The 21,049-nt window shown below is 38.3% G+C and overlaps 1 protein-coding gene across 1 annotated transcript in view; it reads right to left on the bottom strand.

Moving 5' to 3' along the window:
• The window catches only part of KCNU1 (potassium calcium-activated channel subfamily U member 1), a 150,263-nt gene extending 130,179 nt beyond the window's left edge, over nt 1–20,084 (bottom strand). The window contains exons 1-2 of the mRNA XM_047090423.1: nt 19,897–20,084; nt 16,936–17,055 (exon numbers count right to left, since the gene is read on the bottom strand). Coding sequence (XP_046946379.1) covers nt 16,936–17,055; nt 19,897–20,043 — 267 coding nt within the window. The 5' untranslated portion in view covers nt 20,044–20,084. The remainder of the gene's footprint in view (nt 1–16,935; nt 17,056–19,896) is intronic.
• Between the last annotated feature and the right edge of the window lie 965 nt (nt 20,085–21,049).

Below are 21,049 nucleotides of genomic sequence, written 5' to 3'. Positions count from 1 at the left end.
GATCCCTGCCTTTTTGGATCTTAGCATCTAGAAAATACAAAGATGACTACAGGGTGCCTGGGTGGCTCAGTTCGTTGAGCATCCAATTTCAGCTCAGGTCATGATCTCGTGGTCTGTGAGTTCCAGCCCCATGTCGGGCTCTGTGCTGACAGCTCGGAGCCTGGAGCCTGCTTCTGATTCTGTGTCTCCCTCTCTCTGCCCCTCCCCCACTCATGCTCTGTCTCTGTCTCAGAAATAAACATTAAAAGAAAAGATGACTAATCTGTAACTTACATGGTATGTTAGAAGTTACACACTAAGAAAATAAAGTTAAAGAAAATAAAGGGGATCAGAAATGCAAGGGGAAAGGGCAGAAGGGTTGCAGTCTGGATAATATTTAATCACTAAGGGTCCCCTTTGTGATTCCCTTAAATTGGGTGGAAGCATGTTCTTGAACTGGTTGCTCACAATTCTTTTCTCAGTACATCTCACATGCCTTTATTTTGTTGGAATTCCTACCCTTCCAGATGCCTAGTTGAGCAGGCAAGAGAAGACTCTCACATGTGACCCCTATCTGGCAGGTGGAACAGCTCAACCATTCTTTGTCCCAACAAATAGTAAAAGGACAGACTATCTTCAGTGTGACAACTTCTCCTCCATAGAGCAGCTAGCCCAACAACAGCGCCTCTCCACAAACGAACCAGATGTCAGTCCTCTGTGTCCTCACAGTTCCCAGAGATGCAGACTGAAAATTCTAAGTGTTTCCTCTTAAGCCTTTCCTTAGGCTTGATGTGAGAGGGAAACACTCCCATACCTCTGCTACAACAGAACTTGTTCCAAAAACCCTCTGCTATTTCCAACTTACCTTAACTTTTTAAAGTTGTTATACTGTTTTCAAGTGTACAATATCTTGATTCAACACTTCCATACATCACCTGGTGCTCATCAGAAGTGTCCTCCTTAATCCCCGTCACCTATTTTACCCATGTCCCTACCTATCTCCCCTGTGGTAAACATCAGTTTGTTCTCTATAGTTAAAAGTTTGTGGGGCGCCTGGGTGACTCAATAGGTTAAACATCTGACTCTTGATTTGGGCTCAGGTCATGATCTCACAGTTTGTGAGCTTAAGCCCTGTGTTGGGCTCTGTGCGGACAGTGCGGAGCCTGATTGGGTTTCCCTCTCTTCTCTCTCTTTGCCCCTCTCCCCATTTGTGCTCGCTCTCTTGCTCTCTCTCAAGATAAATACATACACTTTATTAAAAAAATTTTTTGTTTTTTGGTTTGACTCCCTTTTTTCCTTTGCTCATCTATTTTGTTTCTTAAATTCCACGAGTGAAATCATACAGTGTCTTTCTCTGACTGATCATGCTTAACATAATACCCTCTAGTTCCATCCACGTTGTTTCAAATGGCAAGATTTCAGTCTTTTTAATGGCTGACAAGTATTCCATTGTGTATATATATATATATATATATATATATATATATACACAATACACCTTCTTTATCCATTCATCAGTCAATGGGCACTTGGGCTGTTACCATAATTTGACTATCGTAGATAATGCTGCTATAAACATCAGGTTGCATATATCCCTTTGAATTAGTATTCTTTGGGTAAATACCTAGTAGCGCAATTGCTAAATCATAGGGCAGTTCTATTTTCAACTTTCTGAGGAAACTCCATATTGTTTTCCAGAGTGGCTGCTCCAGTTTGCACTCCCACCAACAGTGCAGGAGGGTTCCCCTTTCTCCACACCCTTGCCAACACCTGTTGTTTCCTGTGTTGTTGATTTTGGCCATTCTGACAGGTGTGAGGTGATATTTCTTTACAGTTTTGATTTGTATTTCCCTGATCATGAGTTATGTTGAGCATCTTTTAATGTGTCTCTTGGTCATCTGGATGTCTTCTTTGGGAAAACGTCTATTCATGTCTTCTACACATTTTAATTGGATTATTTGTTTTTTGGGTGTTGAGTTTTATAAATTCCTTAAATCATTTACCATGATCAAAGGAGATTTATTCCAGGGGCACCTGGGTGGCTCAGTCGGTTAAGCATCTGACTCCGGCTCAGGTCATGATCTCACGGTTCGTGAGTTCAAGCCCCACATCCGGCTCTGTGCTGACAGCTCAGAGCCTGGAGCCTGCTTGGGATTCTGTGTCTCCCTCTCTCTCTCTGCCCCTCCCCAGCTTGTGGTCTGTCTGTCTCTCTCTGTCTCTCAAAAATAAATAAACATTAAAAAAAAATTAAAAACAAGAGGGATTTATTCCAGGGTTGCAAGGGTGGTTCAATATTTACAAATCGATCAACATGATACACCACATTAATAAAAGAAGGGATAAGAACCATATGATCATTTCAATAGATGTAGAAAAAGCATCTGACAAAGTACAACATCCGTTCAACCCTCAACAAATTAGGTTTAGAGGGAATATACCTCAACACAATAAAGGCCAAATATGAAAAACCCACAGTTAATATCATCCTTAGTGGGAAAAACTGAAAGCTTTTCTTCTACAGTCAGGAATAAGACAGAGATGTCTACTCTCACCACTGTTATTTAAAATAGTACTGGAAGTCCTAGCAATCAGACAACAAAAAGAAATAAAAGGTATCCAAATAGGCAAGAAAGAGGTCAAACTTTCACTATTTATAGATAACATGATATTCTATATAGAAAACCCAAAAGATGCCACCAAAAATCTGCCAAAACTGATACATACATGAATTCAGTGAAATCACAGAATTCAAAATCAACATACAAAAATCTATTGCATTTCTATACACCAATAGCGAAACAGCAGAAAGAGAAATTAATGAACCAATAATAATTTCAATTTCACCCAAAACAAACCTAACCAGAGGTGAAAGACCTGTACTGAGTAAAACTATAAAACACTAATGAAAGAAATTAAAGACAACACAAAGAAATGGAAAAATATTCCATGCTCATGGATTGGAAGAATAAATATTATTAAAATGTCTATACTACCCAAAGAAATCTACACATTTAATGGAATCCCTATCAAAAGAACAACAGCATTTTTTGCAGAAATGAACAATCCTCAAATTTGTGTGGAACCAAAAAAGACCCCCAAATAACCAAAGAAACCTTGAAAAAGGAAAGCAAAGCTGGAGACATCACAATTCCAGACTTCAAGTTATATTACAAAGTTGTAGTGACCAAAACAGTATGGTACGGACAGAAAAGTGCACACAGAGATCAATGGAACAGAACAGAAAACCCAGCAATGAACCCACAACTGTGTGGCCAATTAACCTCCTACAAAGCAGGAAAAAATATCCAATGGAAAAAGAGTCTCTTCAACAAATGATGTTGGGAAAACTGGACGGCAACATGCAAAGGAATGAAACTAGAACCCTTTCTTTCATCATATACAAAAATAAATTAAAAATGGATTAAAGACCTAAATGTCAGACTTGAAATCATCAAAATCCTAGCACAGAACACAGGCAGTGACCCTTTGACATCAACCATAGCAACTTCTTACCATGTATGTCTCCTGAAGCAAGGAAAACAAAAGCAAAAATAAACTATTAAGAATTCATGAAAATAAAGTTTCTGCACAGTGAAGGACACAATCAACAAAACTAAAAGGCAACCTGAAGAATGGGCGAAAATATCTGCAGATGACATATCTGATAAAGGGTTAGTATCCAAAACATATAAAGACTAACTTACCATAATTTACATGTCATTGGGTAAGAGCCAAGAGCTTCAAATGGTTTTCTTCCAATGGCTTTGTAAGTGACAATATTGCAGCTTATTTAATACCTGGGAGTTACTGGCATCTATTTCCTTGGGGTCTCACCATTGACTATAAGCTCCATTTTAACATTTACATTAGGTGTTGATGGAGATATTACTAAGTCTGTGGGTTTAACAGCAGTTAGAAATGTATTCTGAGGCTCAGAAAAGATGTTGGGAGCGGATATTGGGAGATTATATACATTTATCTCAGGGTATTGATAACGATTAATAGCTTCCACGAAATCTTTTTCTTGTCTTTACGCATGATTTTTTTCTCTTTCACTAAATCTCTTTAGTGATTTTTCAAGTATAAATCATATATTGCAAAGCTTCCAGAAAGATGACGACAGGCCGTATGTTTACAATCCTCTAAACCGCAGAAATTAACCGCCCTCCCACCCCAAAAGAGAAAATGTTAGTTTCATTGAGACTAAGAAAAATACCAACCTCATGCCACAAACCTAAAAAATATTATCCAGAAATAATATATAACAAACAGGAAAATGTATACCCAACCAAAAGTAGGCACTGGGAGCTAACATCCTGTGAACACTGTTCACCGAGTCAGACAGATATTAGGAGGGATTTCCGAGGGGATGTGTAAATTTTTCTTGGGTTGGAGGGGCAAAATCTGGAAGCATTGGTTGTTTGTGGGGTGGAAAGCCCTCCACTTGAGCCCACAGACTAAACGTGAAGCCACAAAGCCAGAGAGGCCCGGAGGAGACTCTGAAGCCACACCACCACTGCTGGGGAATCTCTTGGCTAGCAGCGGCAACACTATTTTTTTCCCAGAAGCATCCGGGAAAGCAGTCAGAGAAAAATGTGAGACCTGTTCCAGAGAAAGCTTTGTTTGCAGAATTGCTGGCCACAGCATGATCTCCCATGTTTGTCTGTGTGGGAAAACACACAGTAAATTGAGACTGATTTCCACAGTGGGGCTTAAAACCGCCAATTTATTTGGTAGATAGTTTTGTGTACCTAGAGAACACAAGTAACAGCCAACACAGTAAACGAGGGACACTGAATTCTCTAAATCTTCATGAATGAGTATTAGCAGACAATAGAAAATGCCAGTTATGTGGGAAGTGTAAGAAAATAGGAGGATCAAGCAGAGGAAAGAGATGAAATGACCTCCTATGAAAACACTAATACAGAACATGTAATTAAACTTGGTCAAATTACAATTAGTGTTCCTAGTGGGATTCTAAAAATCTAATAAACAGCACCGGAGGATGGGAAAGGTAGAAGGACAATATGGGAGTTATAGGGAGGTAGTAACTGAAAGAAGCTGCACCCTGAGGGTTGTCTGGGAGATCAACAAAAAGGGGTTAAATGAGTGATGTGCATTAAGGAAGGCACTTTTGGGGATGAGCACTGGGTATCATATATAAGAGATGAATCACTGGGTTCTATTCCTGAAGCCAAGACTATACTGTATCACTGCTGACTTGAATTTAAATAAAATAAAAATAAAAAATAAAAGGATGAATCAACTCACAAAAAAAAAATCACAAAAGTAACAAATATAAGACAGACTGTTGGTTGCCATGGTTGAAGAGTGTTAAGATGGGAAGGAAGTGGATCTGGCTGTAAAAACAAAACAAAACAAAAAACAAAACCAAAAACATGAGGGATCTTTGTTATGGAAATGTTTTGTAGCTTGCCTATATCAATGTCAATATCCTGGCTGTCATTACACTGTAGTTTTGTGAGATACAACCATTGGGGGAAATTGGGTAAAGGGTAACTGGGCTCTCTCTATCTTATTTCTTTCAACTGCATGTGATTCGCCAATGATCTCAAAATACAGAACTTAACTGAAAAAGTTACCAACAAAAAAGGAAAAAGAGGTCAGCATTATCAACATTAGATCTTAAAAGAGGTGCCCTTTGGAATTGAGTTGCAGACCTTGGAGGAGGGGTCCTAGCTGGCCTGGCTGGTGATGGCACCTCTGAGGAGGAGATGATGTGAGCCTGCTTTTGACAGTGTTGGAAAAACTGGAAACCAGAACCACGGAGTGCTACCAGAGTGAAAAGCTACTGCCTGAGTGAGGCTGAGAAAAAAACAGATGCAAAACATCCATCCCTAGGCTTTCTGTCTCCTCTCACACCCTTGTTGGCAGAGCTCAACTATGAGCACAAGCAAGCTGACAAAGGACACATGTAATAACTGAGGCCTGGCCTCACATCACAAAGCAGAGGGCACAGGGTAGATATGGAGCTGAGAGACCTGAGCTTTGTATCTAGCAGGTAGCCTTCAGTGCTAGAAGATACTGGAATAGCATTTATAGAAATTTTAGGAAAAAGGACTGAAAGCCAAAAATCCTACACCCAAGAAAACTGGTGTTCACTCACGAGAGCAAGGAAAAAACTATTTTTGTGTGACATTCAAGGTATGAAAGTATACCACCCACACTTTCCCTTGCAAATGAAAATGGGAAACACTCAAGGAAAAGAAAACATTCAGAAAGATAAAACATGTTAACATTAAAAAAAAGTACCTAATGAAACTGGTAAAGTTAATTTTTAGCTCTAAAGCAAATATTAAAAAAAAAAAATCTTACCAGACATATAGTGCTAAAAACAAGCAAACAAAAAGCCACAACAGCAATCTGGAACTGAATGTTCCGATTCATTCACAATTTCTGGAAGGAAGGACAGGTGGTATGATGGAAAAAAACAAAGATCTCCTGCACATGGAGGATACAGACATAAAACATGTTGAGACAAATTATGGAAAGAGCCTAAATGTCCATCAACTGATGAATGGATAAAGAAGTTGTGGTTTATAAACACAATGGAATACTACTCGGCAATGAGAAAGAATGAAATATGGCCTTTTGTAGCAACATGGATGGAACTGGAGAGTGTTATGCTAAGTGAAATAAGCCATACAGAGAAAGACAGATACCACGTTTTCACTCTTATGTGGATCCTGAGAAACTTAACAGAAGACCATGGGGGAGGGGAAGGGGGGAAAAAGTTACAGAGAGGGAAGGAAGCAAACCATAAGAGACTCTTAAAAACTGAGAACAAACTGAGGCTTGATGGGGGGTGGGAGGGAGAGGAGGGTGGGTGATGGGCATTGAGGAGGGCACCTGTTGGGATGAGCACTGGGTGTTGTATGGAAACCAATTTGACAATAAATTTCATATAAATAAAAAACATGTGGAGATACACAGAGGAAATATGGAATGGGAAGTCTGTTCTGAACTTGGTTTAACCTAGTGTGTCCGTGATATCCTATTAAAAAAGGAATTATACAAAATATGTAATAAACAAAAATGTCAGCCAATGGTCAATGCTCAGTATACCCTGAATGGTTTATATTTATTATCATATACGTCCCCCTACAATACTTTAAAGGAGGTTATTCATATTGTATGACTGAAATCTAATTTAGAAAAATTAATTTGCCCAGGATTACACAATAGGAAGTGGAGGAGCCCGTGTCTGAGTCCAGGTCTCTCAAAATTCAGTCACGAGGTATCTCTGGCCTCTCTAGTAAGATAAGAAACCAAGGCTGGGACAGAGCTCTTACCTGCCTAACACCCATTTTCCTTTTCTTTGCTAACTTATCTACCATTTGTTTTTTTTTAATCCACTGATATTTAGATATTCTATTATGTAGCAAATTCAATCTCTAAGTATTATGAAGACCAATAAAACAAATTACCATAAAGGAGAATAATTAAATTCCTCTGATAAATCAACAAATAAATGGATTCTTAAATCAATAAGAGAACAAAAATCCAGCTCCATGTTATTTACAGAGACACAGTTAACAGGAAATTAGAGAAAAAGACTGACAGATAGCTGGGCAAAGACATCCCAATCAAGTATGAATAAAATGAAGGCAAAGTATTCAAAAATATTCAAGCCAAAAACAAAACAAAACCCAAAACACTAAATGTGAGAACCATGAATATTTCATATAGATAAAAGGCACAATCAAGCAAAGACTTAAAAGATAATTTTATGCACTAATTGATATTATATAAAATATATAATTTAAAATGGGTTAGAAATGCAAGATGAATATATTCTATAGAACTACAAGATATTCAATAAAACTACAAAATCATAAATAAAAATGTTTGGCATGTCCCTTTCAGTCAGCAAATAATTAAGAGGTATGGAAAACACATATAACACAATTAATAGTGCTTCTATATCAAACATAATACATATTCTTTCAAAAGTCCATTAAGTAGTAATAAAAATTGAACATGCACTAGGCGACAGTGCATTTCCCCATAAATTTCATAAGCCAGAAATCATAAAGGCAGTAGTATTCTTGGACCATAAATTTTACCAAAGTGGAAAAGATAGCCACTCTATCCCAAGGAAATAAAAGCTTATACATACAGCATTCCTCTAAATGGATGATGACTCAAACAAGAAATCAAAATTAAAATTTCAAACAACTTATGACAAATTAGGCATTCATAAAAATCATAATACTACTTGCTAAAATCTATGAGACATGGCTAAGAAAGAACTCATAGGAAAATTTTTTGTAAAACAAATACCACCCAAGAAAGCGGAGACACTGGGCCGGCCCAGAGCGCGTGCGTGCCGCGTGGCAGGCTGCGCAAGCGCAGTGGGACCCCGGGCCGGCATGCGCAGTGCCGTCCTGCAGCTTCCAGGCTGGGCCCCGGGGGTGCGCGCAGACGTAGTGGTTTCAAATACCGGGCTTCCCTGATGGACGGGGAATATTATCGCAAACCTTGGGCAAAGCTGACTGAGGAGGAGGTATGAGACCAGCGCAGGAAGACTCAGCTCATCAGAGTGGCCCAACAGCGAAAATAAACTCTGTGCTGGGAGACCCAGTGACCAGTAAACTGACGAACACGAGGAAACAAGTCCTGTGGCCAGACCCCTAACGATGGAGCTGTGCGAAGAGAGAAGATTGAGCTGTGCCGTGCTGCTTCTGCAGAGGGACAGCTGACCATTGAACATAAGTCCTAGGCCGCCTTCCACCAGATCCTGGAAATCCCCAAGCCTGTGGGGGCGGTCCCCATCCTCGAGGGTGGCCTTTTCTACCTGGTCCCTGCGCGGGCAGCTGACCCAAGTGCGGCCCGTCTTCCTGTTCCGGCGTGCTGGGAGAAGCAGCTTCAGCGGAGGGAGGGGGCCTGAGAAGCTGTTGCGCCAGCTGCTGGCGGCTCTCCACAACCAAGGCAGGTGATTAGAAGGAAGCATGAGCAACCTGGGATGGTGGAGGCCAGCGGCACACCCTGGCCCGAAACCGCTGCTGGTAGAGGGCGGGTAGAGGCCCCAGGAGGAGCCCTGGGCCCTCTGCCACGTGGAGAAATAACCTGCAGCTTGAGGATGTTCCTTTTAAGAGCAAGCTTCACAAGGCGCAGCAGCGTGTTGATTGCTCCTTAAGCCTTCTTTTGGGGCTTGAACTTGCTCTCCCTGACTCAAGTCTCGCAAAGGAGAAACATGTCGTTGAGGGGATTTCTCCCAATAAACTCAGAGTCCATCCAGTCAACTCTTCCCTGAGCTTCAGGTGGACTTTTGGATGATAGGAAAAGACGCAGATTTGGGAGCAGAAAAGGTTTATTAAAAAATTCTCACCCTGAACAGGTAGGGTACCCTGTTAGGTAGTGTCCTCATTTATTAAAACTGACTGGGGGGGGGGGGTGGGAAATGAAATTAAACAAATGGGAAAAATGGGATATTGAAATTAAGAAGGATAAAAAAGATATTAATTATATATGCAAATGTGTATGAAATATAAAAGTCCCCAGCAAAGCTAAATAAAACCAAAGGAGAGGAACATGGCCCATCATGGAAGAGGAATGGTGTGGATTAGGGATAGAGAGAAAAGAAAAGTGTTCTTTCTAACCAGGAGTGGACTTTGGTCCTTACAGCAGTCAAGGAGACCTTCAAACTTTCATTCCTTCTACTGGCTCCTTTTCCTTGGAAAATGACCTCTGGCTTCAAAAAAAAAAAACAAAACTTTTCATTTAAAACTAAAGAGACTGTATTATTTATCATACCAAGTGTGTAAACTTTTAAGAATGAAAGCGATCCTATAAGCAGGTACACCAGGACAACTGGCAAAAACCTGGGTTTAGGATTATCATGCTTTATGATGTATATTATCATATTGATTCAGTAATTACTGCTTAACACCTTTATAATGTATATCATGTTGATTCAGTATTTACTGCTTAGCATAACATGATCATGCTTTATAATGTATATTATCATGTTGATTCGGTAATTACTGTTTAACACCTAGAACAGGTTTGTAATCTCAAGATAGGTGCAAGAAACTAAAAGGACATCTAAATTTTCTGACCCCTTTCTCTAAATGTGTTTTTTACTGTCTTCCACATTGAATTATCATATTGTTTAGACACACCTGATGAAAGCAATGTAACTATACTACAAATTATGGTAAATACTGCATGGAAAGTTTATCCAAATGAGGTAGATTTTTTTCAATTAATTAAAGATATTACTTGTTGCTAAAATGAGAAAGGGTTCAACCTCAATTTTAATCATTTTTTTGTTTATAGAGACAAGTGCTGAGTATTGTTTATAAAAATATTAATAATAGTTCCACCTATATATGTATTATACGCTAGGCATACGTGTATATTATTAACTAGTGAGTCTTGTAATTATTATATGTTAGTCCATTCTCATATATTAACACAATTATTCATTGAAATTACCCATCGATAGTATTTCTCATTCCCATTTTATAATTTTTACCTTTTATTTCTCTATGCATCAGATTCTTCATTTATCAAAAAGAGGTAATGGTAATACCTCTGTTTTGCAAAATGGATTTTAAAAGAGTGATGGAGAGGAGAACTGGTGTGAGAAGTCCTAAGGTAAATCCATTTTAGGAACTAGCACCCAAAGAAGAGAATTGGGAGAATTGATCTAGAACAAAGCTGGCCCTTTAGAAGTCTTTTGGAAACTCCTATCCCTCTTGCTCAGGCTGTATTCCAATTTAAAGACACAAGAGATCAACACACTAACCTGAATTCACATCTCATTTTGCCTTCGCTGGCTGCTATTCATTTTACTAGTCTTCACAAAGGACTGCCACAAGAATAACAGCTTCTTTTATTTCAAAATTTAAATTTTAGAGATACAACTCATGGAGGAGAAAAGTTGTTTTAAGTCACTGAAACACCCAAAGAAAATATATCTGACAATGTTACTGAGAATCTTCAAGTTTGAAGGAAGAAGCTCGTAGCAGTGGACGGAGATAGGGGTAAGGAAGAAATTAAGTTTTCACTTCTGCACCCTTTGGTATTTTTTGAATAATGTGCCATGTGCATAAAAAGGCAAACAATGTAACCATGCACAAATAATCAGTGTGAATATTGTGTGGTACTTCCTGTCAGTCTTTTCTCTATTCATATGATAAAGATCTCTAAACTATAGTCTCATACAAAATAGGTGCCTGATGCTTGATGGTATATTAAATATAAAATATGAAATAATGAAATGCAAAATAAAACATAAAGATACAACTCATCTCAAGGTGGTGGGAAAGATTTTTAAACTTTATTTTTGTAACATAAACAATGGATACAATGTATGAAGAAACAGATCTAGTATTTTTATGTTTCTTTTCCCCAAGAACTATTACTGCATTATGAAAATGAGCAAAACCCAGGGAAATAAGTTTTTAGTCAGTTTTTCCAGCATCATTTTTTAAATATTTTTTTTCTCATTTCCAAACAAACGGTGATGCTTTCTTTGCTCATTTATATACTTTGCTCATCTGTATACTAAGATTGACAACTATTGATCTAGTTAAGGGCTTATTTACACATTTACAGAAGGGATTACATATTCACAGAAAAGATTACACATTTTTGGGAAGGAGTTAAGACAATACAAAGAAACATAAAGTGCTAGATTGCCTGAAAAAATAGAAGCAAGGGAAAACAGGATAACAGAATGTGCACATAAAATGGTGCCTAGAATGATGTCAAAAATAGACACACTTATTAAAGATAAGCCACATTTTTAGTTCTAAACTGTTCTAGCCATCTAAGCAACAAAGAAGCAGTCAATTACACAATTAGCCACAACCCCTCTGCCCACTTCCACTCAAAAAGGAACAGCTTGTTTAGGGATAGGACTATATTTAAAACTATTCCTGGGTGGCTCAATGGGTTGGGCGTCTGACTCGGCTCAGGTCATGATTTCACAGTCTGTGAGTTCGAGCCCCGCGTCAGGCTCTGTGCTGACAGCTCAGAACCTGGAGCCTGCTTCGGATTTTGTGTCTCCCTCTCTCTCTGCCCCTCTCAGCTCAGGCTTTGTCTCTCTCTCTCTCTCTCTCTCAAAAATGAATAAACATTAAAAAATTAAAAAAAAACTTAATGCAGAAGAAAAGATAGTTGTAAAAACATAAAAACTTTGTGATGACTAAAACAACAAGCCCGTTGATGCTGCAGTGTTGATCAGTAGTTTGCCATGTTTTAATCTACAGAGGGATTTCTAGAAGGTGTCCTGTTTTGAAGATACTGTATTTTCTCCTTTTGACTATTGGAATTTTTCTCCTCATTTTTCTTCTTTTTCTTTTCCTTTCTTTTCCTCTTTTTTTTTTTTTTCACCTTCTGCTCTTTTTCCTCCTCCTTCCTCTTGTTCTTCCACTGGGTGGTTGGCCAAGTATCCTCCCTCTAAATATCAAGGACATTAATCTGTAGATTTTTTTTTTCTACTTGTTATCTTTAGGGGTTTTGATACAGACACTGTGCCTTCATTGAAAAAGAAAATTGAATGTTTTCTTTCTTTCTTTTCTGTGTCCTGGAACTGCTTAATTTGCATTAGGGATATCCATCCTTGAAGATCTGGTTGACTAGACCTTAAAATCATCTAGGTCTCCCATAGATGGAGGGAAGAAGGGTGGTGGTGGTGGTGGTGGTGATGCAGGTCTTTGACAGCATCTGTGTTTCTTCCAGATATTTGATGTTTACGTTTCTTTCTTTTGTGATAAGTTTTGGTAATTTATATTGTCCTAAGGAATCATCCAGTTTTCAAATTTAATTGCCTACATAGCGTTCAGTTTCCTTCTTATCAATGTACTTATTCCTCACTTAATGTCTTATTTCTTATATATTTGTGCTTCCACCCCCCCCCTCTTTTTTCCTTGGTGAGGCTAGCTATTGATTTCTCGTTTTTATTGTTTGCTTCAAATAATCAGCTGTTTTATAACTCATTAATTTCTGACTCTTTTTATATTTATTCTGTGTAGATTTAATGTGTTTTCTTTCTCTAACTTGTTGAGATTGATGATTCATTGATTTTAATTATTTTTATTTATCAAGTTTTTATTGTTAGGCATTTAACTCAGAACCACTCCCATCTTATACTCTAGGTGCAAGGGGTATGTGGTGTTTTCATTATTTTTATGATCTAAATATACCACAAGTGTTATTTTGATTTTTCAGAGTTAAGCGTCTTTTGAGAGACGGAAATGTAACAATTGTTAGCTGTAAGATCTTCATTTTTCTTTCTTTTTTTTCTGGGTTATTATTTTCTTATTTATTTATTGTGCTGTATTCAGTTAATGTTGGCTGTCTGTACTTTGTAAGTTTCAAAATTCTGGCTTTTTTTGTGGCCTGATAATATGCTGAATATTTATAAATAGTTCATAGACACTTGTAAGTTTAATTTCTGTTTTCAGCATATGGAGTTTCATCATTTCAATCAGCTTTCTGTTATTAATTAAGTTACTTTGGTCTTCTTTATGCTTATTATTGTTAAAAACAAACAGGTGCAAAATGGAGTCACTTCTGTTAAGACCCGTAAAGACTTAATACCTAACCCAATAGCAGTTTTAGCCATTCCAGGGAATGGAATATTAAACCAGTCTGGAATTTCCTGACCAGCACTAGTGAGGTAATCTGCATGGTAAGACCCCCTGCTCTAACCCCTAAGGGAAGGTGATCTTGCCTGAAACAATTTTTCTTTTCTTTTACTAATAACTTCCTTGCCCCACTCTCCTTCCTATGAAGACCTTCCATTTTGTACAACTCCTCGGAGCATCCCTCTGCTTGTTACATGGGATGCTGCTCAATTCATGAATTGGTTAATAAAATCAATTACATCTTCAAGTTTACTTGGTTGAATTTTGTTTTTTAACATTATTTCTTTTCTATTTATGAAGTCCTGATATGAGGAAGGTGAACTAAAAGCTCCTACTACCAATGTGTTTTTAATATTTCTTTTTTATTTCTTGTAATTTTTATTTATTTATTATCTTAGAGTCATATTTTTGGTGTGGTGATATTCATGATGTTCTATCTCGGTTGAGGGTTGTTAATTTATCATTATGAAGGTTGTGTGTTGAATTGTGTCCCCCCCCACCCCCCACAAAGGATATGTTGAAGTCCTAACCCTCAGTCCCACCTAAAGTGACCTTGTTTGGAAATGGGGTCTTTGCAGATGTATTCAAGATAAGATAAGGTTATGAGGATGGAGTCTCAATCAATGTGACTGGTGTCCTTAGAAAAGGGAAATTTAGACACAGCCATGAATAGAGGAAACATTATGTGAATGCCATGTGAAAACAAGGTCAAAGGTGTGGGTGCATGTATGAGCCAAGGAACACCAAGGACTGTTAACCAAACAGCAGAGCGAGGAGTGAGGCATAGAGCCACTTCTCTCTTACAACCTCAGATGCAAACAACCCTTGACCTGAGACTTCTCACCACCAGAATTTCGAGACAAAAATTTCTGATGTTTAAGCCACTGAGCATGTGGTACTTTCTCATAGTGATCATAGGAGACTAAGACAGGTTACTTGGCTTCATTTATTGTTTTCTTGCTTTGAATTCAAACTTATCTGATATTAAAATATACTCCCGATTTCTATTGTCACTTGCCTGGTATACCTTTGATAATTCCTTTATTTTTAAACTTTAGTGCCTCTTGAATTTTTAAAACATAATTAGACCATGTCAACCACATGCTCAAAAAACCCTCAATGACTTCCCTTTGCATTAGAGTAAAATCATTCCATTTGAATAGCCTAGTTCCTTACTATGAAGTACAAAGCATTGCTTGGTTCTCCTGTCTCCTCTCTGACCTCATTCTCCTCTGCCCTCCATGACCTCTAGCATGCACGTCCCACTGTGGTATTTACAGTAAGCTGAACTTTTTATTTCCATAAACCGTTCTCTCTGTCGATAACCTTGTTTCCTCCACCCTTTAATTGCTTTATATTTTTTTTTTTTCAACGTTTATTTATTTTTGGGACAGAGAGAGACAGAGCATGAACGGGGGAGGGGCAGAGAGAGAGGGAGACACAGAATCGGAAACAGGCTCCAGGCTCCGAGCCATCAGCCCAGAGCCCGACGCGGGGCTCGAACTCACGGACCGCGAGATCGTGACCTGGCTGAAGTCGGACGCTTAACCGACTGCGCCACCCAGGCGCCCCTAATTGCTTTATATTTTGATTCTTCATGTCTCAGAGAATTTCTCAAAACCTTTTCAGAGATTTCTTCTCTGATCACTGTATCTGATACGATCTAATAACTCCATTTCCACCAAGACTCCCAAACACATCAGTCATAATCCCAATACCATTCATCACCATATTAATTTTATCTTATTTGTTTATGCACATATTTGTCATCTCTATTCCCCACCAGAATTTAAGTCCTGGGAGTGCAAAACTCTTGTCTGTGTTTTCACCATATCTAGAATGTCAGCCTTGTGTGTAGTTGGCAAACAATATCTATTGAAAGAAGTGGGTAAGAGAATTACCAAGAAAGGAAGAATGGAAGGATGGAAAGGAGATCTAAAGGCTCTTTTGTTCTCTTCTTAGCCTTTCATAGAATACTTGCTTGGCACCCCTACTGAGGGTCTCGATTATGCCTTTCAATAATCAATGCCTAGAGTGTTTATTCTAATCTAACCTTTCTCTAACCTTTACTTCTGTTGTTCCAACTACTTAATCATCAGCTATAACAAGTTGAAAAAAATTTTTTTTCCATTATTTTAAGAAGTAATTTTTATTGGTATGTAATCAATGATCGATCATTCCTTACTCACCCATTCCCCATATGCAATGCGTATATGGTGGATGGTATAGGTTCTCTTCTCCCTCACCCCAGAGACCTTTAATATGTTATTCCCAATATTATCCTCATATGTCACACATGATTTGAGCATTTGAAGAGATCCTAGCTAAGAAATCACTGATATAATCAGAAAGAATCCTTCTCTAACAGGTCATACTGATAGGGATTTCAGAAAAGGGAGCAAAACTAGAAGAAAGAAAAAGGAATGTTCAGATGATTCCACATTCAGAAGAAATTATGTACTTCCTAATAAATTTTAAAAATAATTCTATCTGAATGAACATTAACCAGAAAAGAGCACTGTTTTCACCAATTACAAAAAAAAACAGAGGATAATCTCTAGCTCACATCTACTCTACCATACCACCATCTGATGGCAGCATACCCTCACACTATAGATTCTATTTTCTAATATTTCAGATCAATTCATTCATTTATAGGGCGTCTTCTGTTTCCAGACAATGGAATGTAAGCATTTCCATGGCATAGTCTGTTCTCTTAAGGAGCTCACAGTACACTAGAAGAGACAGGCATATGCACAGGTAATTTTAATAGCAGTGTGCAATGAATATATAGAAGCTTAGAGATGGACTCTTAGCCTATTATGGAGATAAAGTAAGATTTCCCCTATGAGATTATGTCTGAATTAAGTTTTAACATGTATGAATTACCTAGATTAAGACAGGTAGTAAAACACTAAATACCATCATAACGAGGCAAAAAGACTAGTTTGTATAAGGAAGAAAAAAAGCTATTAGAATCAAAGGAGGGGTTACACATTTCAGGCCAGATGACCCACCAAACATCATATTTATGCCAGACATCCGTCTACATTCGAGGCAACAAACGGAACACAACCTTTGTGCTAATAAAGCTTCTCTTCTAGCATATCCCCTGATGATCAATAGGAAATACAATGCCAAGTAATTATATTCAGATTAAAAGACTAATGGAAGAGAAGGTAGACAACGGGAGATGGCCGTGGGGAGGCAGTGATATTTTAGATAAAGCCACCAGGGAACACCAGATGCTTACCTGGGCGATAGAATTATATATACTGACAATTACATTCATGGCTAAAGTACATTAGCAAGCTAACCATGAAAATGTACTTACCAACACTTGCCCCACAAAGGTCTGTGCTGAAAGCAACATTTCTATACGATTCCGAAATACTCCATGGAAGTGGAGACTTTTCAAATGTTTATTACCAGTGCTTTTTCTCAAGAGTAGTTCCTACACACAAGAGGAAAGAATTGAGAGTGAGCTGAATCTCAGAGAAAGTAATCTGTTTTATGTATGTTGGAGCCTCCTGCTGTGGAATAAGCTGGAAATCGTTCCACCTTGTCCAACCCAGAGAACGCTGAAGTTGCTTGTTCAGCATTTCATGAAATGAATTTTACTGGGTTTGCATTTGATTCATCTTTTGCACCGCTTTTTAATGATGAATTCTGAAGTCCTCACCATGCCTTCCTCACATACACTCAGTCCTAGACCCTTCAAGCTGACATTATCGTAGTGGTCAGGATTGAGAGTAGCATGCTTCTTAATGCTGTGGGGACGTGTCTTACCCTTTTCTATCAAGATACGTGGACAAAGACAAAAAGATCATAAATTGATTTTTAGTGATTACTTAAGTACCTAATTTTTGTTTTGAGAAAGAAGGAAAGTTTCAACAATTTTATGTTGCTTTTAGTTCCTTATCTGGTATCACACCCTGCTGATATAATCCTTCCTCATGTTTATAAAATGCCTTAATTATTATATTTAAAATTGATAGTAACCCTATGAGATAGACAAAGTAAGTGTGATTAAATCCACTATCTATTGATAAGGAAACATAAGCAGGGGATGAGGAGAGGCTGGAGTCTGAACTGGTCCCCATTATCTGTTGATAAGCTACCACCAGAAAGATAGAAGTGAGCTAGGATTGATCACACCATGCTGACCCTCTGACTTTTGGAAAAACTCACTGTATATGGAGCCAGGATTTTGAAATGGCTTAATTTTTCTACTCATAATTTCTGAGTGGTAGGAAAAGAAGTCTCATTAAATAACTATTTGATAGAATCCATATCTTGATCAATGATTTGCCCTCTAATACGTATGACTCATGTGCATTCCTGAGATGTTGTCTGAGAATTGATTTTTTTTTCAAAAAAATATTCAATATAACATTAATATGGAACACTCCTTTGAATTTCGTTATGAAATTAGAGCCTTCTGTGGGAAAACAAATTGACCCTAAGATATAATAAAATCATATTTATGAATGTAGTAAGCCTTTTAAAAATGCACATTTAAGGAGAAAACTATGACTCCAAATAACTTTTAAGATAACTTTGACAGTTGTGACATTTTTTGCATTAGGCCATTTTCCCAAAGGCTTAGAGAAAACCTCTCATTTAAATACAACAAGTTGCTGAGAAGTCACTCAACTTGTATCAAATTCTCTCCTCAGGATTCAAAACCATAAAAGTATAGTATTTTGGCTGCTTTGGACCCTACTTCTTTACATTTTGTTGTATTTGCTTCCTATTAGAAATTAAAAGACGCCTCTGGACTGAAGGGTAGACATGAATTACATCCAAAAGAAGTGAAATATACAGCAAATATTTAGGACAAATGGGTTCTCATATTTTGTAACCACACAAAAATAAATATAATAGGGGAAGAAGATATATTTCCTGGAGAAGAAGCCTAAGGAGATTTAACGAATCTACCAATTCATTTGTGCATTGGGAGAAAAGAAAAAAGGTGGAAGGCAGATTCGCCACACTCATTACTCATTTGTGTACTCCATCAGTCTTGTTAAGAAGTAAGTACACCTGAGAATTCTTTCCATACTTTTTATGCCACTGCTTAAAGTCTTTACAAATAATTAATATTAGAAGGAACTTGTTTAACAACAAAATGTCTGGACTTCAGTATTGGTACATCTTAAATGAAGAAACCTGAATTCCATTTTATGATATTGCCAATGACCTTAGAAAGTTGCCAAGTTATTACAAATTATGTTATTTTATGTCAACGTTTACAATGAAGAGAATTTTTTTAATGTTTATTTATTTTTGAGAGAGAGAGGGAGACACAGAATCTGAAGCAGACTCCGGGCTGTGAGCTGTGAGCACAGAGCCCAATGCAGGGCTCTAACCCACAAACTGTGAGATCATGAACTGAGCTGAAGTCGGATGCTCAGTTGGACGACCGAGCCACCGAGGTGCCTCTGCCGTTTAGAGAAATGTTCTAAGCAACTCTTCAGTATCAATTACAATGCACAAGTGAAATTTGTTCTATTATGGAAATTACAATATCAGAAAAACAAAGTTTGGGGAAAAAATTGGAAACAAATCACACAGGGCATAATAAAGCCCTTTGCCTTTGACCGCTGGTAATAGAACAGCCATTATCTAGCATTGGAGAGTTTTATTTCAAGCTCTTAAGCAAAGTCTTATCTGGGTACGATACCATTACTCTCATTATGATCATTTGCCAGCTGTTGCTCAACACCACCCACCCTTGCAAAGCTTGTTTGCTTGTGAAAAGTGTCTGCATTTGTGACTGTATGGCATGTGCATGTATGCATGGGTTTCTGTATGAACTCAGTGTATTGGGTTAACATGGTTTATGAAAGGCAGTTTACCTGTGTCAGTGCATCTGTATCCTACAATGCACGATTTGTGAAAGTAAGCTTGACTTGATGTTCATTTTTGCCTCCCTCATACATAGTACCAAGCACAACCATCATTTTGAAATTCAAAATAGTGACATAGACATACTGTTTGTGGACGTTTTTTCAGAATAGCGACCTCTGTTTCCAGAGCTACCATTCATCATCAGCCATTCAAAGCATTTGCTTCTCTGAGTGGTGGGAGGAGAGGCGTAGCTCTGTACCTGCAGGTTTTGGAATGGTGACCTGCTGTCCTGTTTTCCACCCCAGTGGAGGATCAGCACCAAATTAGAGCTGGCTCTGCTAGCTCATGAAAGCTGAGTGAAGCTTATATTGTTTTCTAAACACAATCACTTGCCAGACCTGTCTAGATCTTCTTACAGTGCGATCCAAATAAGGAAACTGACCAAGATAATTCCTGTTCCCTTGATGTTTTGCCATTTTTTAATGGTCCTCCAAATTAGCCTGAATATGAATAAGATGAGGAGTCCAACGAAGAAGGTCACAAAGGAGGAGAGAATAAATGCTGCTTGGATCTCAATGGAGCAGACCATTTTCTCAGGTCTTCCCCACTACCACTCTGCAGCTTGGTTTGAAAAATCAGCAGACGGAACTGTTGGGCTTCTGTGATGTCACGATCACATGGTAATGATTCCAGAAGTTAGAGTTTAGTGTATTACTGAGTCCTAATGCCAGGGGTAATAACAATGAGTGATCCCAGGAATAAGGGTCAGCTAACCACCACAGTGCTGACTCAGAGGATGCAAATGAATGAACAGAAGGAGAAGACCAGGGTCCACAACATGGGTCTTCAGAAGGCCAGAATTCTAGGTCTGATTCTGTTACGGACTTTGTCTCTGACCTAGAGGAAATTATAGCCTCATGGCTATGGTCAATGGGCTATATATTTGGTTTGTTGCAGACACCTTCAGAATAACTTAGAGTGAAATGGCATCCAGCAATCTGTGTGTCAGTGAATTGATTCTTCACTGGAGCAGATGCCATATTCTCAGTGATCTTGGACAGACAGATGAGAGAATACTTCAGGACTTGTGTTTAGCTCGTCAATAAGAAAGGCACGATAGTGCAGGTATTGTAGAAGGTGATTTTACCAGTACAAGCATTGGTCAGTTGTTAAATATTTGAGCCCAGGAATGTTCCCCTTATCTCTTCTTTAGGGAACCCTCCCCTTTCTTGCTTTTATCCCTGCCCTGTCAGCAAACACTTTGGTCCAGCAGAGGTAAAGTTCAGAATAAGAACTGTTTCCTTTATTTTTTATGATGTTTTCAAAGGTGTAGGCAATGTCATGCCTTTCAGTGCACACAAGTGACAGGCAAAATGTCAGCCTGATGGGGGGCCTAGTCCCCCCCACCTCCAGTTATTGTGAAGATGGCATGACACAAGGTGATGAGACCAGGAGAAATGTTATTGTCCTTTGGAGCTCGCCACGCTTCTGCTCTGTGTGGAAGACTATTTCTAGAAGAGAATTATAACATTTCCTAGAACTGCTGCCACAGTTCTAGTTCCTTATTCTAGGCTGAGCTATAATTTTCACAAAAT

The sequence above is a fragment of the Lynx rufus genome, unplaced genomic scaffold (genome assembly GCF_022079265.1).
Source record: "Lynx rufus isolate CCGP_SWC_20201006 ecotype Redwood Valley unplaced genomic scaffold, mLynRuf1.p SCAF_3, whole genome shotgun sequence".
Classification (NCBI taxonomy): domain Eukaryota; kingdom Metazoa; phylum Chordata; class Mammalia; order Carnivora; family Felidae; genus Lynx; species Lynx rufus.
This window is presented reverse-complemented; position numbering and strand designations above follow the sequence as displayed.